At 36.5% G+C, this 13,893-nt stretch overlaps 1 protein-coding gene across 8 annotated transcripts; it reads right to left on the reverse strand.

Annotated features, from left to right (window-relative positions):
- Positions 1-10,306: 10,306 nt before the first annotated feature.
- LOC145105500 (uncharacterized) lies at positions 10,307-13,893 on the reverse strand. Of its 8 annotated transcripts, none has more exons than XM_079042593.1 (4): positions 13,829-13,893; positions 13,589-13,658; positions 10,742-12,697; positions 10,307-10,553 (listed from the first exon to the last, which is right to left on the reverse strand). In XM_079042593.1, exons 3-4 carry the CDS (start codon positions 11,656-11,658, stop codon positions 10,544-10,546), a joined length of 927 nt encoding a protein of 308 aa, XP_078898719.1. In that variant the 5' UTR covers positions 11,659-12,697; positions 13,589-13,658; positions 13,829-13,893; the 3' UTR covers positions 10,307-10,543. The 8 variants fall into 8 exon arrangements, 5 of the variants coding, with proteins under 5 accessions (XP_078898719.1, XP_078898718.1, XP_078898716.1 ...); XM_079042592.1 differs by having other exon boundaries at positions 10,742-12,717; XM_079042590.1 differs by having other exon boundaries at positions 10,742-12,731.

Here is a 13,893-nt window from a genome sequence, read left to right on the forward strand (position 1 = left end):
ATAACTGGTTAATATTAATTAATTAAAAGATTAATTTAAATAATAAATATTTAAACATCATATTTTGAAAAGTTTTAAAATATACCTTATATATTATTAAAAGTTAATTACTATATGTATAAGAAAAAGTCAGTCAAATCAATAGTAAGCCTCATTTACGAAACCATGTTATAAAGAGGGTATAAGGAAGCGGCCTATAAAATGCTCGTTGAATGGGTGTCCACTCTCACCCACCGCTCCCCTGTGTGGTGGAAGGTCGTTAGCCGAACAGGTTTGATATGACACAATCTCTGTAACACTCAAAAATCACAATAATTTAAAATTTTCAAAATCAACCATTCATCATCATTGTTTACAAAATAGTAATTGTTTCAAAAGTATTATTTCAATTCAGAGTTTTCCCTAAAATCCAGTGATATAAACAGGAAGCTGTGTATGATCACGCCTTTGCCTTCCCATGATCCTCTGAAGTACCTGAAACCATAAACTAAAAACTGTAAGCCAAAGCTTAGTGAGTTTCCCCCAAAGTACCACCACACAAACATATAATCAAACAGATAATGGGTCCACAACCTCCTGGTTGGATTACCCCTAACCCACAACCTTTTGGTTAGAATGCCCCGGCCTACAACCTTTCAGTTGGCTTGCCCCATACATAACGGGTCCACAACCTCCTGTTAGATTACCCCCGGCCCACAGCCTTCTGGATGGAATTCCCCGGTCTGTTGACTGATAGCACAAAGAAGTACAGTCTGAACCTCACCATACCATGTCGACATATGCATAACAAATAACATATATCCAACAACAAATAATCATATAACCAGTTAATTAACTAACATACAGATCTACAAATTACTACTGCATAGCAACATCCTATATACCAGGATACAAAACTAAAGGGGTCGACATTGGTGCCTTCGACCCACAAGAACAGTGAAGAAACTCACCTCTCAGTCGGAATGCAATCTGAATAAAATTCTGCTCTGAAAATCGGCTCAACGATTACCTAACCAAAACCAAGAACCCAATCTTTAATTAACAGCTCAAATACCCAAAATACCCTAGGTCAACTTGGTCAAACTCTGGTCAAAGGTCAAAGTCAGCGAGTCAACCCAGTCGAGTAAAATCAGGGAAGTCAGCTCAGGCCTCGTACGCGGGGCATACTCGTGATCCGAGACGTCAAGGCCAAATCTACATACACGCATCGTACCATTTGGTACGCCCAGCATGTGCATCAGTCTTCCTTCTTAACCTATTAAGAGCTTATTACTTCGACTTATTACGTCCAAATGCAGATCCAAGGCTAAAATATCATTAAGAGTCATAAAGTTTCCAACTTTATGACTTTGCATGCCTAATAAGTGCTTAATACACAAAATCCCAACTTCTTAACACCTTAATACCTTTTAGAGCATGCATGAGGGAAAACTAAGCATCAAGACTACATTTTTATGACTCAATACCCCTCATTAGGTTTGAAAGGACGACTTATTTGGTTAAGAGCATGCTATGCTCAAGAATCATCATATTTGGAACCAAAAATGCCCTAAATGAAGAAATAGCTAGATCTACAAGATAACATGATCAAGTTATAAGCTTTTTACCCCCTGGAGGTTGCTAACAAGGAAACAATCCTAGATCTAAGTTGCTTCCAAGCTCCAAGGTCTTCCCACCACCTTCTTCTTCTTCAAGAATATCACCAAAACACAAAGATGAGTTCAAGATACACACTTCTCACTTAGGGTTAGCTAGAGGGATGTTTTCTCAAGTGGAGCCTAATGAGGGAATGAGAAATGAGGTGATAATGATGCTTATATCTGGACCAAATCCTAAAAATTAGGGTTTGAGGACTTGTTACGTACGCCCTGCGTACACGGTGTACGCCCAACATACAAGGGTCCGCCCCAGTATGCCCAGCGTATTAACTCTTTGGCCAAAATGCCAATATGGGTCATTCTTGCAATCTTTCTCAAGCACAAGGGTCAAAATGCAATGTCCCTCCATACACAGGGTTAAAATTGAAAATACCTCATCATCGAGATGTTACAATCTCACTAAAAGTATAATGATATAAAAGTACTAGAACCTTCTTTTAAAAAATCTCACTCTAGTTACTTTAGGAAAAAAATGTGAAAAAGTATGTTAATCCATGAAAAAACACATCATCCTTTAATATGTCGTTAGTGGAGCGTGTGTGGTTAACCGGCACACTAATAGGGACTTTAAAGAGAAATGATGGTCATCTCGAAAATTATCATTGTTAATGGAGCATGCGTGGTGAATCGGCACATTAATTAAGATGATAAATGACATCGAGGGTGCCAAGCGTGTTTGCATGGTTATTCACATCTTGTTTGTGATCCTTGGCATTTCAGTCACAAATAGAAGAGCATAATATGAGATTAAACATGCCATTGATAAGATTCAATGAATCTCAAAAGATCTAAGAGTTTCATAGGTTGAAATTAGTGAATTGTTTTTTATATACCTTCATAAATTTGCAATAAGATTACGACATCCCTCTTCTTAGTTGTGAATTGTTATCTTGGATCCTAGCCTTGAATATTAATTATGGGTTAAAATATTAAGGATTTATATCTACTTCTTTCATATATAGATGTCTACTCCAGGATATGCTACTGCTATTCAATCATCCTCCAACAACAACAACTTCACTCTACTATCGATCCTCTCTAAAGAGAAACTATCTGGTCCAAACTACATGGACTGGATGCGAAATCTCAAGATGACTCTTCGATACGAGGGCAAAGAATATGTCGTCGATAAAGCTCTTGTCGAAATCGATGAGTCAACTGCTACTCCAGAAGAGATTGTTGCCTACAAGAAACACTATGACGACACAAAAAAGGTCGTTTGCATCATGGTTGCAACCATGGTACATGAGTAGCAAAAGTTTTATGAGGACTATTTGTCATATGAGATGGGCTCAGATCTTGCAGAAAAGTTCCACAAGAGAGTGTGTCAAGAAAAGTATGTGGTCGTCAAAACGTTAATGGTCTGCAAGTTGAAGGAGGAAGAGTTTGTCTGCAATCATGTGCAGAGAATGCAGAGATACGTGGAGCGTCTTGAAAGGCTCAATGTGAATTTTGACGAGGAGTTATCCATTGACATAGTCCTTAACTCCTTACCAGCTTGTTATGATCAGATCATCTTGACTTATCATTTGAACAACACATAGACTACATTGGCCTAACTCCACAACTTGTTGCAGACAGCTAAATTAGGGATGAAAAAGAATCAAGTCCCTTCTGCTACAAGTGCTCCTGTCCTTGCTATTAGGCAAAACAGAGGAAAGAAAAGGAAGGCTAATCCTAAATCGAACTGGAAGGGCAAGGCCCAAGCTGGATCATCTAGCAATGGGTCAAAGGAAAAGCCCAACTCATACATTTTTGCTATTAGTGACCCTAAAGAGGCCACTTTCTACTATTGTACTGAAAAGGGCCATTGGAAAAGAATCTGCCATGAATACTTGCAAGACATCAAGGATGGCAAGGTCAATCCATCGTCGACAGGTACATACACTATTCAAGTCAATAACTCACAACTTAATCGTTCTTAGGTCCTTGATATAGGATGTGAATTTCACATTTGTTCTAATTTGCAAGGGCTCAGAGAAAGTGAGGAGGTGGAGCATGGAAGAATAAATTTGATCATGGTAAATAGGTGATCTTCTCCTGTTACCAAGATTGGAACTTATGGTCTTGTGCTTAGTGGTGATGTTAAGATAGATTTGATTAATTGTTGTTACGCATCAGAAATGACACGAAACATTATTTCTTTTCATGCATTGTTTAGACAAGAATTTTAATATTCTTTTAATGATATGAATGGTTTGATTTTAGCTTATAAGAATGGTGTTTTTATGTTTGAAGCTTTACCTTGTAATGGTGTGTATGAAACTGTGATTTGTGTTGATAGTTTAGGCAATAGTGTATTGAATATTGATTCGTCTAATGTTATAGATAAAGCATGCTTGTGGCATTGTCGTCTTGTACACATTAACAATCAACGCATTGGCCAACTCCAAAAGGATGGAGTGTTGGAATAATTTGACTTAAGGTTAGAGATGAATGTGAATCTTGTCTTTTAGGTAAGATGACAAAATCACCTTTCACTGGGTCTTGTGAAAGAGGTGAAGGTTTGGTAGACCTCATACACATAGATTTGTGTGGGCCTTTCAGATCTACCACAAGAGATGGAAATCGATTCTATGTGACATTTACGAATGATTATAGCAGATATGGATATATCTACTTAATCAAACATAAATCAGAAACCTTTGAAAAGTTCAAGGAGTTTAAACACGAGGTTGAGAATCAACTGGGCAGGAAGATAAAGATTCTTTGATCTGATATATGTGGGGAGTATCTTAGTATCGAGTTCCACGACTATCTCTAGGAATGTGGGATAGTTTCACAATTGAATCCTCCTAGGATACCACAACTACATGGTGTGGCTGAGAGGAGAAATCGAACATTGTTAGACATTGTTTGTTCCATGATGAGTCGAGCTTCCCTTCCTATTTCTTTTTGGGGGTATGCCTTAGAGACATCCTCCCATATCCTTAATCTTGTCCCTACTAAGAAGGTTTCCAAAACACCTCACAAGATGTGGATAGGGAAAGTTCCCCCACTAGGTCACATCATGGTTTGGGGCTGTGAAGCTTTCGTTAGACGAGAGACTCATGACAAGCTAGAACCTAGAAGTGGGAGGTGTATTTTCATTGGTTACCTGCAAAAGTCTTTTGGATACTTGTTCTACAGACCAAGTGAGAACGTGGTATTCGTAGCTTGAAGGGGAGTCTTTCGTGAGAGAGAACTCAAATTCAAAGAGGACAGTGGGAGTGCAATTGATCTGGAAGAAGTTCCAGAATCAACCAATGAAGGACCCTAAGAAGACACTAGCTCTCAACCAAAGGATGAGACTTTTGTTGATCCCATTGACAGTCCCTTACCTCTTCGCCGATCAGGTAGAGTTAGCATGCCACCAATATTCTATGGTTTCCATATAACGTCAGATGGTGACACATTTATTAGTGATGGTACACTGGTAAATTTAGTTGAGCCAGCTAACTACAAGGAAGCGATGGCGAGCCTTGAGGTTTCCAAATGGAAAGAGGAAATGGACAGCGAGATTCAGTCCGTGTATGAACACCAAGTTTGGAATTTGGTTGATCATGAACCTGGTCGAAAGACACTAGGCTGCAAATGGATCTTCAAGACAATGTTTTAAAAACCGGTTTGAACCGGCCGGTCGAACCGGTTGGACCGGGAACCGGGGAGGGAGCGGTTCAACTATCACCGGTTTTACGTCGATTTCTGAACCGGATTGAACCGGCCGGTTTTTAGAAAAATCTGGTTGAACTTGTCAAAATAAACCGGTTGAACCAGTTTAACCGAATAAAAACATTTTGAAAAGTACCATTTGCATAATAAACTTTGGTATTTTTTTTCAAATCTATTTTGTTTCTCTAAATAAAAACATATGGTGAATGTTATAATTTTTTTGATGTTTTCTCTATTCATCTAAAACTATGCTTTGTTTCAGTATTATGCTTTATTTTCTTTTTGACGTATATGGATTGATGTAAAACACTAAAACTTCAGGTTATGTGTTATTTTAATGTATTTGGATTGATTTACAACTTAATTTTATGTATATTTTTAATATTTGAACTTGTAAACGTCAAATCATGATTTATATATGTATGTATGTGTAGGAAAATAGAAAAAAAATGAAAATTATAGAAACCGGTTGACCCGACGGTCGAACCGGTTAAACCGGGAACCAGTCACCATACCGGTTCAACTAAAAAACCGGCTTTTAAAACATTGCTTCAAGAAGAAGACCAACATGAATGGGAAAGTACACACATTCAAGGCACGACTGGTTGCGAAGGGCTATACTCAAAACGTTCGGGGTTGATTATCATGAGACCTTTTCACCAGTGGTTAAGATAAAGTCTATCAGGATAATGTTTGCCATAGATGTCTTTCATGATTATGAAATATGGTAGATGGATGTCAAAACTGTTTTCCTTAATGGAAGTTGGCTGAGGATGTTTACATGAGTCAACCTTAGCGTTTTGTGCATGCAAAGTTTCCTAATAGAGTGTGTAAGCTTGAGAAATCCATTTATGGATTGAAACAAGCATCTCGTAGTTGGAATCTTTTCTTCCATGAGAAAGTCAAAGAATGTGGTTTCTCTGGGAGCGAGGATGAGCCATGTGTGTATGTCAAATCTAGTGGGAGTATAGTAACTTTTCTAGTATTGTATGTTGATGACATACTCCTTATGGGAAACGACATTTCCAACCTTGCAAGAAGTGAAATCTTGGCTTGGGAAGTGTTTCGACATGAAGGATCTAGGGGAAGCAGCCTATATTCTTGGGATAAGGATTTTGAGGGATAGAAAGAAAAGACATATAAGTCTTAGTCAAAGTACATACTTGGACAAGGTACTAAAATGTTTTAGTATGGAAAATTCCAAGGGGAACTGCATATTCAGAGTAATGCCAAGTTGAGTAAGACTCAAAGCCCTAGTACAAATGAAGAAATAGCTGAGATGAGTCGAGTCACATATGTTTTGGCTGTAGGATCGATCATGTATGCTATGACATGTACTCGCCCTGATGTGTCTTATGCATTGAGCATGGTCAGTCGCTTTCAGGGAAATCCTGGCAGAGCTCATTGGACTGCAGTGAAGAACATACTTAAGTATCTGAGAAGGACGGAGGATATGATTTTAGTCCTTGGAGGCAGTGATATGTTAAGAGTAATTGGATATAGTGACGCCAACTTTCAGACAGATCGAGACAACTTTTGTTCTTAGTCGGGTTGGGTGTTTGTGTTAAATGGTGGAGCAGTGACTTGGAAAAGTTCCAAGCACGAAACGATGGTTAATTCTACTTGTGCATCAGAGTACATCGCAGCGAGTGAGGCATCAAAGGAGGCAGCTTGGTTGAATAACTTCATCAGCGATCTCGGAGTACTCCCGACCATTCAAGAGTCATTGGAACTTTACTATGATAATGAAGACGCGGTTGCTTTGACCAAAGAACCCAAGCATCGTGGTAGATCCAAGCATATCAAAAGAAAGTACCATTACATCAGACATAGGGTTGAAGAAGGTCATCTTATAGTGAAGAGAGTATCCTCAGAAGATAATCCTTCAGATCCTTTCACGAAGGCTATGAGTAGGGTTAAGCATAACCATCATGCTAGGAGCATAGGCCTAAGATATGATATCAGTTTTAGTAGTTAGTTGATATTTTGAAACTTGTAACAAAATAAATGTAATTGACTTTGGTGATTAAATAATAGAGATTATTTATGAGTATGGTTACTGCTTTTTCAATTATTTATTTTGTGTTTCGTTTTACATGTTTTACTTCCTGATTAATTTGATTATTCAAAAATTCGACAGTCACTCATACTTTTGGAAGTAAGTAGTGAATCAAGACCTTGTCATGAATGGATTGTAGATTGTCTATGGAGATTAGACATTGCAATAGTTGCTACAATATTCATGAGTACTTAGAAAAATGGAGATTTTGAGTATTGGATAAACCCACGCTTAGAGAATTAATTCATGGATTACATCACAAGTAATTTTGAGACGATAATGTCTTATATTCTTAAAGTAGAGGCATATGAGTTGTAACTTACAAGTCGGTTGTGCATCGGTGTTACAAAAACGCATCAATAACTTGATGTTCTAAAACGTATTGGCATGCATAATTTGGTGAGTAAAAAATACAAGCATATGAGTCGAAATTTATTCGTTCCATTTTCCCTAGCAGGAAAAAGCGATATATTTGGGCCCCTCGGTGATTTGGTGTTGACATTATAGTGTTGAGCCCATCCAAGACTAAATTGATGTGTTCAATTTTGTGTAATTAGAACTAATATGTGAGCTAAGAGGTTTATGATTTGTTCTCTATAATATATGTTCGGTGTGTGTGCGGAGTGCACGCATACATAAAATTGAATTATAAGTCGGTACGACAAAATGATGGAGTCAAGAGGGTCGTACCCCTTGCAGGGTCCTAGGGGGAGAGCCCCTGAAAGTGGTAAAATTGACAAACCTCGTCAGTTTGGAAACCAGTGGTTATGTCATTAATTATGGGATTTTCTTAATTAATTCAGAATACGAAAACCCTAATTGTCAAGTATAAATACGACTCTTCTCTTTGAGCCGTGGCAGACCCTTCTCATCTCTTATTCTTCTCTGACAAAGTTAGAATTCTTCTAGCAATTTGACTTACGTTTATGTGCCTATATTCGTAAGTGTCCATTTGGATTATCCTAAGCTAGAGTTCTTATAACACGGACACAAGGTAGAAATATCAGCGAAAGCAAACCTACGGGAATCCAGATTTATAAACTCTTCAAATTCCTAACAATGAATGTGTGAGTGAGTGAAATAATATAATGGGTGTTGTAAGTTGTGTCTCATTGGGGCAGAAAACGAATCGACATAAATCGGTTTAGTATTTGTGTTAATAGTATACAAAAGAAATAAGAATAGTGATGGTCTTACAAAAGACTTCAAACGTATCTGAATAAAGGACCTAGTTTTGTGGGATCACGTTTCTTTTCTTTGTATACAGGAAACAAGATCTGTCGAGATGATGGATTGATTATTAGAGACTTATGGGGTAATAGAAATTGTGCATACGTTGACGTTGATTCGGCTGGCATTTCTGGTGGTATTGTCTTTGTGTAGGACCCATCCCTCTTTGAGGAAATGCATATGGAAAGGAATTATGTAGTAGTCACTGGAATTTGGAAATCATTGCAATCTTCCTTGTGTGTTCATCAACAATACGCAAGACATCAACCTTAAGCACAAGCTTTTGAACACCATTTCGCATACTATTTATGGAGATCATGATCGTTCATGGCTTTTATGTGGCAACTTCAACAAGGTTAGAAACCCCAGGCACATAAGGTTCTATTTTTTGCAATACAAGTGTTCTTAATTTTAAGAATTTTATTAATGCTTTGGACATCTTGGATTTGAACATCAGGGAGAAAGTACAATTTTGATGAGTTGAGACGGTTCTAAGTTTAGTAAAGTAAATTGTTTCTTGATCTCGGATTGCTTTGTTCAAGTTTGGCCAACTCGTATGTTGTTGCCCTGCCAAATATCTTGTCAGACCACACTTTCTGCTCCTATTACTCTCTAATAGTCCTGACTTCGACCCATCTCCTTTTCATTTCTTAACTCATGGTTAAGAAACATTGATTTGGAAATTTTAGTGAAAATGAATGGATGAATAAAAGAACGGGGTTGAATGTCTTCTCCAATGTGGAGAAGCTTTCCAGAAAACTTCAAGCTCTCAAATAAGCTATTAAACTTTGTGCAAAGAATATGAAGAAAGGCAAAAGACTTACCTTGTCCAATTAAGCTCAAACTTTTTCCATAGCTTCCTTACTACTTCTCATATGTTAGACTATGGTTGAAATAAGATAATTTGGGTTGGAATTATGGTTTAGACTTAAATTTATGTAATTAATCATTGATTCAGCGTATGCATGTTGATCATACGTGAGTATTAGGTGTTTACTCAGCTTTAAAAATGAAAGAAAGTGCTTGTAAAGATCAAGACGAGTTTATACCAAGAGTACATATCCTTGAACCTACTTTGATTGAATTTATATATTATACCCATTTCTTGCAATACGAATACTATAAGTTTTTGTTGCATTCATAAAATCTATTTTTAAATTGAATCTATTTTGACACCCTACGTGTATACACATAGGATGGGTTGAGACTTATAGTCACTCGTGACTTCGATGTCCAAAAAGGAGAAATGAGTACCTATATTGGAGGATTAGTGATTGCTTTCTAGATAAGTCTCACAAGCATAAACGACTTGCAACCCCTTGTTTGGTTCTTACGGTGGCTCTATAGAACCTAGATTGGATAGGAGAGAGTGTACAATTTCACACAAGCCCAAAATGAAGAGAGTTATAAAACTTGCACATCCCATAAGATGTTTCATTGTAATTTTGTCAAGGAGGTTTGTGGGATTCTGCATCAATGGTGGAGGTATATCCTACGCTATATACTCACTAAATTCTATGGTTAATAAAATTTATAAATCGGTGGTTCCTATTTGGAAAAGAATCAACAGAATAGCCAATAGCATAAAAGCATATCCAAATAAAGTATAAAGGAAAAGCTGATATGCTGCCTTGATCTTTCTTTGTCTCGAGCCCCATGAAATTTTAACTAACACTACAATCTCTTGAAAAAAGAATACGATAAGCACTTGTTGATGATTGAAAACTGAAATCTTTTAACAAATACCAGAAGATCCACACAACAACAAAGCATCCATAACATGATTAAAACAGTAACAACATTTGTAGCCAAAAACACAAAGCATTGTTGTTTAACATAAGAAATCCAAAAAGGTAAACATGACTAGAGTTTATCACACACACACACACACACACTCAAAAGCAACAAAGGGTAACCAGGAGAGACAGCCTCTGATATCAAAAGATCAATCAAACCTGAAAATTCAAATTTATAGGTGTAAGAATGGGTAAAATGCAGATAAGTAAAGATTAAAAGAAAAAACAGAAATAACCCTACTCCAAATGAACCATGAGTAATAATCTTAAACATAAGCTCAAGATCCAAACATAGCTTAAAACATAATTGAACATTAATAAGTATTAAGAATTTAAACTGATCTTACCTGATGATGATTTTTTCAATGGATTTCAAGTCAAGAGTGCTCCATAATTCTGGATAATATTCAACAAAAAGCAAACAATCTGGAACATAGCTACGGAAATAACTGATGATATCAGCAAGGTCAACAGATGATGGAGGCATTTCATGTAATGTCAAAGTTTGTAATCTCACAAAAGGGGAAATTTTACTTTCAAGTAATTCAGGGAATCTTGAAAGATACTTCAATGTCGCAGTGTTCAAAGTAAGAAACTTTGTGTTACACATTTGATGAAAAATATCGATCAGCAATTCAACATTCTTTTGTTGTTCTCCCAATGATCTGTTGTCATAAATGGTTCGAAAGACTAAAGTTTCTAATGAATTGAGATCACTGGTTAACAACAAAGACAGATGATCCATGCGATCATATGTGAAAGAGGAAAGTTTTGGTGCTGAGATCACAAACTGACATGAATGATGAAGAAATTTTAATCTCAGATTCTCTAATTTACTTGATGTGATATAGAAAGTATTAACTTGCCATAATTGACAATCAACCAAGAAAAGATTTTTCAGATTTGAAAAGGTGGAAAACAAATCCAAGGATTTGTTATCAGTAGGATACAGTAAGAATGAAACCCTTTCAAGATGCAAAGTAGTCAAAACAGGCAAATCCCATGTGAGATTTGGAGTTTTAAAGAGCTCAAAATCGATATTCAAACAAAGATCTTGAAGAAAATGAGATTTAAACAAAGATAAATCGAATCCACCACGTCTTGTTTGGATAGGACTCGAGTATTCAATGTTTATCTTTTGAGTAATGTGAGACATTGCATAAGATATCACCTCTTTGAGAAGACTTAGCCTGATTGAAGTTGACCGAAAGTCAATGGTGACGATTTCTGCGTCATTCTTGCGATCGGAGAGATATCGATGCATAAATTTGGGAAATTTCTTATTGGTGAAAGGAAGGGTTTCAAAGTTGAGATAGGGGTGGGATCTCCATTTATTTATCCACCTTCATGAGAGAGCGCTACTTTGAACAATGCATCTTGAATCCATGAATGAGTACATGTAATGAATAACATCAATTGGCAAACGAGTAATTCGATCATTATCGTTCATCGGCTCTTTATCACTATTGATATCATCAAATATCATTGGTTTTCTCTTCACCATTTTTGAGATATGGAGCCCTAATTCAAGAGAATTGGTTTTGGTGTTTGATTTTGGGATTGGGGATGTGTATAGAGGAAATGAGGAATACCCTTTTTGTTTACCTTTATAGACCTATGACGTATCAAGTGAGCTGGCAATCGAGTTATTACTCACCGCTAAGCATTGAATAGATCATTGAAAACAAGAGGATAGTTATCCTTTGTTTCAAATAAGATTCGAGTTATACGAGTCAACTCATTAATAGTTATATAGTACTCAAAATCCTTCATGAATGCTGCAATAATGACAAGCTACACTACACTGAGGCGACTTGTTAAACTAAAGAAAATGTGCCATAGGATTATACATATATGGAGATTGCAACTTCCATAGAATGTACACTGTGACGACCATAATTTCGGTGTTGAAAAACTCTTTTAAGTTTAAAAAACCAATGTATTTAAAATGCATTTTAATTTAGCAGTCTGTTGACCTTAAAAAACAAACAGTCTTCTTCTTGCAGTCTTCTTCTTGCAGACTGCTGACGTTTGGTCGACCTCTTTTTCTGCAGATGTGGTCAGTAGACTGCAGTTTGCAGACCTTAAAAAACAAACAGTCTTCTTGCAGACTGCAAACGTTTGGTCCACCTCTTCTTCTGCAGATGTGGTCTGCAGACCTTAAAAAACAAATAGTTTTCTTCTTGCAGACTGCAAACCTTTGGTCCACCTCTTCTTTTGCAGATGTGGTCCACAGACTGCAGACCATAAAAAACAAACAGTCTTCTTCTTGCAGACTGCAGGCGTTTGGTCCACCTCTTCTTCTGTAGATGTGGTCCACAGACTGACATTTTACATCTTAAAAAACAAACAACACCTAAGTTTTCAACAAGAATTCGATAGAATCTTTTGGATAAGCTACATCATTGCAGATTTTGAAAACAAGATGTGGATCTCAATACAGCATTTTCTATGAACTCCCATGTATACATATTTTCTGTTCTCAACTACTTGTTTCGATTGGCAAGGTGCACTTTGACTACAGTATACTATATATAGTCAATTGCAAGAATGAAATCACAAAATCCGTTTATAAAAGAAAGAAAAACCGTTTTACTATGTTATTACTTATTAAAGTTATATAGGAATTTCTTGAAATAACAAATTCTTTATCAACCAAAATAGGATAACCACTTGGAATAATGGAACACATTATACTTTAGAGAACATCCATGGACCATTGATATGGGTTTTCCACTAAAAACTATACACAATTTTTCAAAAACAACGTCTTTAGTTTTTAAGGAGTAAATGCTCTAATGCTCCTTGATCTTTGTAAATCTTCTAGACAAAAGTTTAGAATTACAAAATCAAGAGATTCATCTTCAATAAAAAGATGCAGATTAAAGTTACTTAGGAAAAACTGCTACAAAAGTTTAGAATTACGTAAATCCAGAGATTTATCTTCGTTAAAAAAATGCAGATTGAAGACACCTAAAAAATATTGCCACCACCAAAACGATCCAAGATTAAAATTGTAAAGGATTAATTTACAACAGAATCCAGGTGAAATCTGCAGTAAGATCATAGAACCCACTGGTGCACAACATATATAGAACACGATGGCAACTATAAGTGTCTGTTCATCAAGGAAAACCAAGCAACAGGGAAATTTAAAATCTAAGATTGAATTAACGAAATCAAAAGCGACTTACATCCATCGACACCGATATCTGTTCGAAATTTTAGCTACTGAAGGCACAACGCCGATCAAATTTAAGAATCCTACAAGCACCCAATTAAAAATCTAGGTTAATTAGGAATCCTCGAATTAATTTCGAATCCAGAATTAACAAACTGGAGCTACGTAATAGAAAAAACTATAATCTTTTACATGATTTGGAAGCATGTAGACATCTAATTCTATTAGCAATCAAAACTGTAGATTGGCTCACCAGACAGTAAGGTTCATCATAGTCAGTCCGTCGGTCGAAAATGATACCAAAGAAAACTAATTTGC

The sequence above is a fragment of the Lactuca virosa genome, chromosome 4 (assembly GCF_052849685.1).
Source record: "Lactuca virosa cultivar CGN04683 chromosome 4, Lactuca_virosa_CGN04683_v6, whole genome shotgun sequence".
In the NCBI taxonomy this organism is placed as follows: domain Eukaryota; kingdom Viridiplantae; phylum Streptophyta; class Magnoliopsida; order Asterales; family Asteraceae; genus Lactuca; species Lactuca virosa.